The 11,270-nt window shown below is 34.7% G+C and overlaps 1 protein-coding gene across 2 annotated transcripts in view; it reads right to left on the bottom strand.

Moving 5' to 3' along the window:
- Positions 1-55: 55 nt before the first annotated feature.
- The window catches only part of LOC115243639 (uncharacterized protein DDB_G0283357-like), a 40,342-nt gene continuing 29,127 nt past the window's right edge, over positions 56-11,270 (bottom strand). The window contains exons 2-3 of one of the 2 annotated variants that reach the window (XM_029820780.1): positions 1,368-1,542; positions 56-302 (exon numbers count right to left, since the gene is read on the bottom strand). In XM_029820780.1, coding sequence (XP_029676640.1) covers positions 227-302; positions 1,368-1,542 — 251 coding nt within the window. In that variant the 3' untranslated portion in view covers positions 56-226. The remainder of the gene's footprint in view (positions 303-1,367; positions 1,543-11,270) is intronic. The other variant, XM_029820781.1, reaches the window with a different exon arrangement.

Here is an 11,270-nt window from a genome sequence, read left to right as displayed (position 1 = left end):
TTTTTTTTTTTCATATTGCATTATGAAGATAGGAAAGTAATATAAAAATATTGTAACGGACGTATTCTTCTACGAGACATATAATATCGCGGAGATAGTTATCTCTAGATTTCCTACAAAATCGGCTTATATTGTTCTTCGAGAGAAGAGATTGAAGAAGGAAACAGGAAATTACTAGTATTCCCATAAATAGAAACCATTTCTATCCGGATGAGATTGATCAAGTTCAAGTATCGCGACTTACGTTCTCAATTTTCTCGTCGAGCATCTTGAAGAAATCAAGCTGGCTGGTGGATATCTCTCTGAAAAATTCACAATACGCAGGAAGGTCAATCATATGCGATAAATTATTTGTACCAAGTATAATCTTGGCGGTAATAAGCAAACGTAAGCTGTGTATAGCTATAAGACTACTTATCGCGATGTATTAACAAGTAGACGTATGTAAATTATATTAAGAATTATACTATAGGAATCTAGCGGAAAAAATAAAATATTTTTGGAAAAATAAAAAAATACTTATTTTTTCATCTTCTGTTTTAATCATTTTTTTTTTTTTGCACAATTTTTAATTTTATTATGGAAAATGTATAATTTTTAACAAAAAAAGCATGTGTCTATTTGCTTAAAAAAATATACACATTGTTAAAAAGTATCTTAATTTCCGATTCGCTAGGGGTTCCCCTATATATAATTCCTTTAATAAATTACCAATTACGCACACGCTTGGGGCGAAAGCTAAACTGTAATAATTAACACGACTGCTCAAGCTTTTTGCAGGAGAAGCGGTTTAGAATATCAACAACAAGTGTACATATAACTTTCAGTGCATGTTGTTTTGACAACTGCCGTCATATATATAGCTATTACTTACGTAACAACATGTACTTTAGTAGACGACTAACAGTTTCTCTAGCAAGATTTTGAATTGTAAGAAGTTTAAACAAGGGCATATATTAATACTACATTTTTGACGAAGCTTTCGAAACTCGAATTACATACGCGCTCTCTCAAAATAAGCTTTCCGTGTGCAAATATGTGCAAGTCTGTAGCAAATGCTTGTAGTTATATAATTATAGCGAACGGTTTAAACTTCTCCGTGCTAATGTCAATTTATCTGAATTAAGTGTTAAGTTCTAAACAAGGTTCTCTCAATATCGCGTTCCGTTGAGACAAATACAAAATACGAATTCTATTAATGATCTTTACCAAGTCACCTGTAGTCACTCTGCCATAAAAAATCTGAATGTAATATATGATTCATAAATAAATTTAAATAAATTCAAAACGTTTAATCGAGAAAAATCTACTATAGTTTCGGATTAAATGTTAATCTCTGCGAAGTAATTTTTTAAAATAATTCTTACGTCTGTTGTAATAAAGGCCCGCCCCCAGGCGCGGTCGGTTTCTTCTTTGCTTGTCCCTTGGCATCGACGCCACCATTTTGGTCCTCGTTTCTGTTCACCTCGACACCGTTGTTGTTCGTCTTGTTACCCTTGACGTTGCCATTTCCGTTCTTCTGCTCCACAGACGACGCGTTACCTGAAGCACGAAAAAAAAAATAAAGAGACGTCAGTGGCGGCGCGACGAAAGAATACGCCATTTAAGATTATCATCCGAGATTAAGGACCGTAAATATCCTGACTTGAATATATAATGTCCTTCGTCGCGTCTCGACAAGTCCTTCGTCTTATACGTTCAATAACATCCGTCCACCGTCAGCGACTCGGCAATTTCCCGCCCGCATTTTTATCGTAGATTACAACGGTAAATGTGACATAATGTCGGAAAAATTATGGGAGTTAACGCGACATTATACGGCGCTTTGTCACGCGAGGAATTCTCAAGGAGGTCACGAATTCCTTTATTAAGATGCGGGTAAACAATGAAATTACGACCTGTAATGACGTATTTAACTGGCATATATTATTATAGAACAGCGTATTAATACGAATCGTTTTCATACAGACAATTGAAAATTAGCTTTGGCAAAACAGAAATATATTCTCTGATCCAAGAATATGTATATTCAAATATATATATTTTTTTTCATGAAAATAAAATTAAAAATTGAAATAAAATTAAAATAAGTTCTTTTTATAAAAAACAAATATCAAGTATAAGTTTTATCAATTAATTAAGTTTTATCAGAGTAATTTTCTATCCGATAAAGATCATATATGTAAGTTATAATCCAATTACAAAATTATTGTCTAATCTCTCGCGTAATCGCAATAAGCGCCATTATTAGCTTCCTCACGTTCACTTCTTCTCGCATTATTGTTATTAGTGTGAAAAATATTTCGCTGAAAAAAAGAAAGGCGTGTAAGATACGGAGCGGATGGCAAAGTTCAACCGTACGATCTCATAAACACGTTTAATCTTATCGACAACAAACAACCATTTTGACACTTTAAAGAACCCCGTCGCCGCCACCGGCGTTCATCACGAACACGAGTAGAATATCGTGAACCGAAATAGACCTGTCGTTAGCTTAGCGAGAGAACGAACCGCGTTTAGGGAGTTAACTAAAAATAAATTGCGCCAGCGATTGGAGGAGTTGGAAATAGAGTAACGCGCGCGTATACAATTTTCAGCGATATCGACTGCGACGCGCGCCCGAAATAGGATAAACGCGAAGTATCTGGAGCACGATAATCGTATCATCGCCGGTCTAGAATTAAAATTAGTACGCCGATTGGTATGAGTGAAGTAAAGACGCGATGTAATAGTTTCGGCACAATCGAGCGCGCTAAGTAAGTGCCACAGGTGTTCAACGCGCGTACGAATTTCGATAATTTATTTCAAACGAGGAAGGAGACACAAGTTGCAGTTCGGCACAAGTATGGCTGCGAGCCAGACATTATAAAGTGAAGCACCTGTGGCATTTGGCCAATTAATTAAAAATTGCTAGTCAAATACTAGCCGATTGTGTATGCCAAAACTATTCTAAATTGAAATAAAAAGATTATCAAAAAATATTAACTATTATGTCGAATTAATGGCAATTTGTATATAAACTAAATGATATTCTTAAATATATGTATGTAGCGTTTATTACATTCGTAAAATTAATTTATTGCGCACGAACAACGAGATTATTATTTTGTCATTAAATTTATCCCGCAGATAAAAACGTGTCAGAATCATACTTTGATAATCGCAGCGGAGACATAATACACTTTCGCTCGCGTTCACGAGCGATTTCGTGCGTTGGAGCGAACCTAAAAAGTTCTTTAGCTGGTCATGTCGCGGCCTCTGCTCTCGGCTAGGAAATTATTCTGTAATTTATGTGCACGCACGCCGCGCATATGATGCAACCTTTTGCGGCAAATCGAATTAGAGCGCGTTTCAACTCTCGGAGCGCGACGCGAAAAATGCTATCGTGAACCACGATAATCGAGACGCCCACACGCATCTCCATTGAAACGCACTTAATTTCTATGGAACAGCGTAATTGGCAAAGTGCATTGTTCTCGACTGATGAGTTTAATGCTCCAAGGGCCAATCGTATTATCGCGGTGTAATTACGATTAATAGTATAAGCTTGGTAATTACTAAATTTGTCTCGTGTAACACGATAATAATAAATATAATTTATCGTCGTATAATTTATATTATGTATCGATATGACATCGAAATAGTAAAATCGAAAACGATAATAATATAAATTAACACGAGATTAAAATCATGACGCTTATTATCCGCCAAGTAACTCTAGAACGTCGACACTCGATCCGAGATAACGATCTTTTTTTACGGCGATGACACTCACGGCGCGATATATCGCCGCGACACGCAAGTAGCAGTTCCCCATTCATTGGCACGCGAAGCCGCGGCAAAAGGAGAATGAACTCGCATCACAATGGAACACAAATAACTCTCTTTCTCTCTATTCGCGACGCGCGCGCGAATGACAACAAGATGCGTCGTCGTGAGAGATGCACGTGTGCGGAGCCGTTAGGTGGGTGCAACAAAAGCACGGGCGTGAGATAGCTGTCATCTCGAATTACGCTTATCCCATACAATTGCGAAATTTACGCCTCGCTGCGATAGTCTCATATACAGAGTGTTTGCATTTGGAAAAGTACTTCTTCTGGAAGTATATCTCTCTCCTTACAATTAGTGGAAAATTTGATTGAACGCGACCCAATTAAATCATTTGATGACCAAAATCTATTCTCGATCGCATTATCCAAATATAACTATTCTAATCTCGTAATATATTGAAAGAAAAATGATATTCAAATAATTTACGATAAATACTTGATGGACGTATCTCTATTAAGATTGCGCCAAATACTGTTAAATTAACTAAACTGTTAATTAACTAAAACAACTAAATTCGGAAGAACACAATTTTTTTTTTTAACTATTTATATTAAAAGAATTTAAATTTAATTTGCTAAAAGAATTATAACATTGATTCTCACCAATTCTCCTTCGCGTTTATATTTCGAAAGACATTTGCACATTTGTTAGCTATTTCCTTTCGAAAATCTATCTATGCTTTCATGAAAATGTATACGTGTTTTTGGAGACATTTCATATACAGAAATGATAAAATATAGTGAAACGTAACAAATGTGAGTGCGTCAAAGTAACGTAATGCAACAGTCATGTTGCGTCGCACAAATGGAGATATTTTTAACGATACTCGCACCCACGGGATTATATTGCGTTTCGCGTATCAGTTGATAACGTGTAGCCGTGGTGGCGACGAAGGAAGAATCTCGCCCATTCGTATCATAGTTATAAATAAACTGATTCGCACGCTTATACGGACCCGAGCCGCAAGGAAATACATCTCCCTGGAATTTCAATGAAGATAATGAACAAATTAATTAAAAAATGCCGCTTCGCCGCCTACGAGCGTTAGATAATAGAATAGTTTGTTGTTAATACGGGATCTTTTATGTAATATGTTCTTAAAATAAATATACTACTAATAATAAAAAAAAGAAACGTCAGTTATAAGAACGTCAAATATCGAATTTGGAATAGTTGTTAATATATTGTTATTATATGTATATAATACACTTGTATAAAATAAATTTTATAAAATATAATACCCATATTAATAACCACATTTAATCAGTATAGCCTCGCAAACACTACATCGTTCCTCATAAATATAGCCGCATTGTAAGTTTTATAAGTCCAAACGATTACGCGTGCGATATAGTGGGCAAAGTCTTATCACCGTGCACATAATAAACGGATAACGTCACGACTACGTTCAACGACGAGCGAGGGAGCACCATATGTACGTCATATGTATGTATTAGGCGCGCGTTAAATGTATTGGATGATTGCATAAGTTCGTGCCCGATTTTCATAGATGGCATTAAGTTACTGCATGGCGGAGTTCTATTGTTTTCGTGTGGTAATTGTTGCTTACACCGAATAGATGACGTTGTCTTATGTCAATTTAGCGTCAGACATTGTTCAGATAAGTCCATTTGTGCATAAGAAAAATCATTAAAAATGGAGAACGAAAAGGTGCATTTGCGGCATGTAATGTTATATAAATTTCGGAAAGGCGTGAGTGTTGGGACTGCACAAAAAAATATTCAAACCGTTTATTTGGACCGCGCTCCTGCTCTCCGAACAGTCAAAAAGTGGTTTGGCAGATTTCGAAATGGTGATTTCAACATGGAGGATCAACCCCGCTCTGGACGGCCTTCTGGCATTGATAATGACATTGTGCATGCCTTAGTGGAAAAAAACCCAAGGATTACAACTGAGGATATTGCTAAGAGGCTGAACATCGATAATTAAACCGCTTTTCGTAATTTAAAAAAGCTTGGATACGTTTCCAAGCTTGATACATGGGTGCCGCATCTCCTGACTGAAAGGAATAAGCTAAACCGTATGACTGTGGCTCTTTCTCTTCTCGAGCGTAACAAAAAAGAGCCTTTTTTAGATCGAATGGTAACAGGCGATGAAAAGTGGATTCTCTACAAAAACGTACAGCGAAAGAGGACATGGAAAACAGCAGCTGAAGGAGCAGAACCCGTAGCAAAGGCTGGCTTGCATCCGATGAAGGTGTTGCTGTGTGTTTGGTGGGAACGCAAGGGAATTATTTACTTTGAGCTGCTCCGACGCGGCGAAACAATCACGGCGGACAAGTACTGTGAGCAACTAACTAGACTCGCTGCAGCTATTCGAGAAAAACGTCCGATTTTGGCCAATCGAAAAGGCGTCATCTTCCACCACGACAATGCTAGGCCACACGTCGCTCAACAGACGCTGCGAAAACTGCAGGAGTTGCAAGGGGAAATTCTGCAGCACCCGCAGCAACCGATATTCTCCAGACTTGATTTTTTTTTTTTTTTTTTATTAACGAGATAAAATACGTAATTACAAAAAATACATGATTTAGACAAATAGAAGTAAAGGAAAAATTATTTTTTTGCGTACTTCAAGTGTGAATTTTGCTTCGCAGAAAGTTAAGCATTTAATTGTTGAGATATTTAATAATAAAGATTTAAAATATTTACGAAAATGGAAAATGATATCCCCAAATTTTTTGCGTCTAAACATTTCTCCAAATAATCGACTTTAAATACCTCAAAGAACTGTTAGTGAAAAGCAAAACGCGATACGTGTATGATATCCCATATTAATAACCACATTTAATCAGTATAGCCTCGCAAACACTAGATCGTTCCTCATAAATATAGCTGCATTGTAAGTTTTATAAGTCCGAACGATTACGCGTGCGATATAGTGGGCAAAGTCTTATCACCGTGCATAATAAACGGACAACGTCACGACTACGTTTAACGACGAGCGAGGGAGCACCATATGTACGTCATATGTATGTATTAGGCGCGCGTTAAATGTATGTCGAGGGTACGCATTCGTGATGGCATCGCTAAGTTGAGCGACGGTGATCGGCATTGGACGAAGAGAAGAAGAAACGGCCTGATAAGAGAATCGTTTTCGTAGTTCCTGCGTAGGATATGTGAATGCATACAACATAGTGAGCTTCAAGCTATGCCTTACGAAATTTCGCGAAATTCCTCCAGAACTTCGCGACTTTGTCATCATGAATTTGACATTTGACGAGAGTGCAAAAAAATTTGCTAGATAAATATAAGAGAAATAATTCTTACCATTATTGATATTTTTTTACTTATTTTAATAAGCGTATATAATAAATATAAGATATACTTGTTTGCAAAATAAATGCACGTATAAATGCATGTATAAAAGCATGCATATTGCAAAAATATAAAACGTAAAATAATTGTGTAAGAATAATGTTCTCTCTTTTATAATCTGTTTATGAATAAATATTTTCTTTACAATTTCGTCCTCCTCTCTCTCTTTTGTATTTTCTCTTATTTTTTCCAAACAAATATATAATTTCTACTTTATGAGATATTTATTTTGTTGTATTTATCTTTCGAGTTGTATCTCGTGCTATCATGTCCTGAGTTTGTAAAGAGAAACATGATAAGAAGAAAAGTTTATCCCTTATGGGGAAATAGCGGACAAAATGGAATTACGAGGCGAGCTGGATTAATAATATAAATCTGACAAAGATATATGAGTAACACGAGCTGTATCGCTAACGCGATTAATAAAACAAATGGAAAGCTCAATCAAACAGAGTAAATCAGTTTTCTTTTTTTTTTTATATATATAAAACCCGAGTTATCCACTAATCTAATCCACACGTATTATGCTTGTGTAAGGGCGAGATAAGACTAACTCTCGACTAACAATTCTTTCTACAAAACATTAATCAACGACAATGTATGTGAAAAACATTAAATGTAATCGCAGAGATTATCGGCAATTTTAACAGCTCGGGGCGCTTTAAAAAGAATCGTTGGGTGCGATGTAAATTTAGGTCAATCTGGTCGGGCAAAATCACAAAAGTTAATTCCACTCAAATTTTCAACGACTATAACGTCGAAATTTATTATTCGCTTTTTTATACGTATATTACTCTTCATGTCCATCTATTGATCCATACGAAACATGATATTACTAGCATTTGATAAAAGTTCACTAAGAATTAATTATATATCAAGAAGCGTGCCCAAGCTGCCACCCGTCATATTCTATAAAAAAATAAAAAGACCTTTACTTCGAGCATTAACTTAAATATAGTTTTACACAAAATTATTTGTATTATATAAATTGTACAAAATGTATATCTCATAATTATCATATTTATAAATAATATAAATGCAAATGCGCGTATAATTGCAATGATAAATGATCGCATCAGTTCAAAAATATAACAATTGACATAATAATATCTCTATGTATCTTCCGAATTTTTGAAAAAATATTATTGTACTTCTCTCTCCTCGTATAATTAATATAAAAAAAAAAAAAAAAAAAAAACAAGCGCGGAAATCAAATAAATATTAATACCCCAACACGTAGCTGCATCCACATTTATTCCAAATACATAGAATAGAACGTGGTGGTGTGTACAGCAGTAAGAGAGATACGTAGTAGCTACTTTACATATAGAGTTCTCGTGTGCGTGCTCTAAGTCGCTTAATTGAGGTGACACGCGACGAGGTACTACTAGGCGTGGGCGACACCATGAGAACGGGCTGAATACCGGATGCTCGAGAACATTAAATATAAAACGCTGTGAAATGACGTCTATAGATTAACGTAAAGCTATGCTCGTTTATTTTATTATAGTAACCTCGAAAGTTACGATTGATGGTCGCTGGGACGGAATCGAAGACACAGTCCGCTATAAATACCTCACTACATTATGCGTTTATTGAAGAATGGTTCTCTAATTTGTAATACCAAAGTTATATCATACATTTCTTATATGAATTTAAACACAAGCGTCATAAATAATTTCATATAAATGTGGAAATTTGCTGTCTAGTATCATGTTACATAATAACATGTTACCAGATATGAGAGCTGCGCATGTAATTAAATAATTTGTCTCATTAACTGACACTCGCTTAATTATTGTTGTATATCTTGTAATAGAAGGTGCTTTATACGATATAAAGGAAGATTCACCTTTAACGTGATATCGCCGTGTTGCGATGAAGATTGCATGACGTAGACATAAGTAAGATCGCGTGACATATTATAGGAATGATTTCAATGTATCTCGTAGCAATTTTCCATTAACATATAAATCGTTACATCTTCGTGCGCGCTCGGCAAGAAAATTATCCTTCGTCGCAAAACGACGGATATAACTTTGCTATTTATCAACGGATTGAAGCGTGAAATCGTTTCGATGGTGGCGAAATCATAAATTATACACAAACGCGGTCGACGTCGAAGTAAAACGGCATTAGAGGCGCGACCCCGATAATTGACCGCAATCGTTCCCACCTGAAATTAATTAATCATCACGCTTCAAAAGCCGCAGATGCGGGATAAATTGACATTGTCATGGAGTTGGAGGAATCGAAAACGGAACGGCAAGCATCGACAACAAAGTCACGCTTTTCTTTTTCTTTTTTTTTTGTTTTTTAAACTCGACTACACAATTCTCTTTTTTGCGACAAAGTAAGATAACGCAAAGTGCAATATACTAACGTGTATGCGTCGCGAATCGACGTCAATTACCATATAAATTGCATGTAACCGTGTCGCCGCAACAATCGAGACATAATTTTACGCTATCTTTGTAATTAATTATTCCGTCCAGATATTGAATTGAATTAAATGATTGGTGATAAGAGAAAGAATATTTTCACTCAAATTGTGTGGAATATTAGATGCGAGAATTATTTAATTATGTTTATCATTCTCAATTAAACGAAAATATTTATCACTAGAAATAATTCCACGATAAAAATATAGTAAAATGTGTCGAAGAAAGGTATTAAGTTTCAATTGAACATTACGAAAACAGCTAAATATAACATTCGTGTAATAAAGCGATTACTTTGTTCCACATCACACACACTCTAATCATAGATAATAATCAAAAATAATTAAAAAAATATAATTAATTATATTTTTTATATAATGGTGAAAAGAGAATGACAAACATTTTTCTTACAAAAGGCAAAAAGGATAAAAACAAATTAATTATGCCATCACGTGTCAACTTGACATATTTATTATCTAAACGTTATTAATTAATAACGTAACCATGAAAGATGTCTCTTCGAGTATATTCCAAGAACTGAGACTCATTGGTGCATGATTAATGTGCATGTAACGAGGAAGGTGTAATTAACTTTGACGCAATTTACTCGCTCTCTCAACGATACATCCATAAGTGTGTTGTGCAGATACTAACAGAAGTTAGAGCGCGTCAGTAACTTCACGATAACGTCACATGTTACATCGAGCAAACACGTCAGTCTAGGACATATCAATGAGAAAGCACTTATGATATTCATGAATTAGAAATACTATGCATCAAGTAAATATAAAGTACCTAGCACTTTTTAAGATAAATTTTCAAATTCTTTCACATGCATAATACTCAAAAAATTATTGCCTAATCTGATGTTTCGAACAATATTAAATTGTTAATAAAACGACGCGATATAATAAATTTTCCCGCTTAATAAACTGTTTCTTCGATACATTCGCAAAAATTATAAGATGTGTTTTGCAAATTTGTTAAGAAATATTAAGGTATCAATGTCATATAAAAAGTAATATAGTAATAATAATTTGAGCATCTTGTATAATACATACTCAATATAAGCAACAAATTGGGAAATCCGTAATATAAAGCGCATTTTCAAAAAAATATAGTAGCAACTTTAATTACAAATTTGAAATTGACTTTAAATTCTAAGAATTTATTAATTAAAATCAATATATAGTAAAAGGTGGACATTTTAAACGATTTTTTTTTTTATTTCATGAAATATCTTCATTATTGTGAGAACGAAATTCATAAAATTAATATAATATTAAACAGCAAAAATGCTGGCAATAACATATAGAAGAATATATAGAGAAAAATATAATTAGAGTGAGTATATTTAAAAAAGAAAGAAAAAAAAGTATATATATATATTTCATGGTAGGGCAATTGCAGAAATAAGCATCATAATGCGGAACGAGTAAGGAATTGTAAAACCAGCAAGAAGCTCGTTTGCCTTGTAGCGAAGGGCAAAGGGGACAGTGGAGTATGAAACCATCAAGAACGCTGTTAAAAAGGAAGGAGAGATCGTCGCTGGATTTGATCATTTATTCTCTTAAAGGTATCCCTGAACTCTCAATTTTAATTTGAATGACAATTATTAGAATTCTTTACATATGTTTATGCTAAAAATTCTGTATATATA

The sequence above is a fragment of the Formica exsecta genome, unplaced genomic scaffold (genome assembly GCF_003651465.1).
Source record: "Formica exsecta isolate Colony F162 unplaced genomic scaffold, ASM365146v1 scaffold72, whole genome shotgun sequence".
NCBI lineage: Eukaryota > Metazoa > Arthropoda > Insecta > Hymenoptera > Formicidae > Formica > Formica exsecta.
Note: the sequence above shows the minus strand (reverse complement) of the source record. Positions and strands in the feature narration are given on the sequence as shown.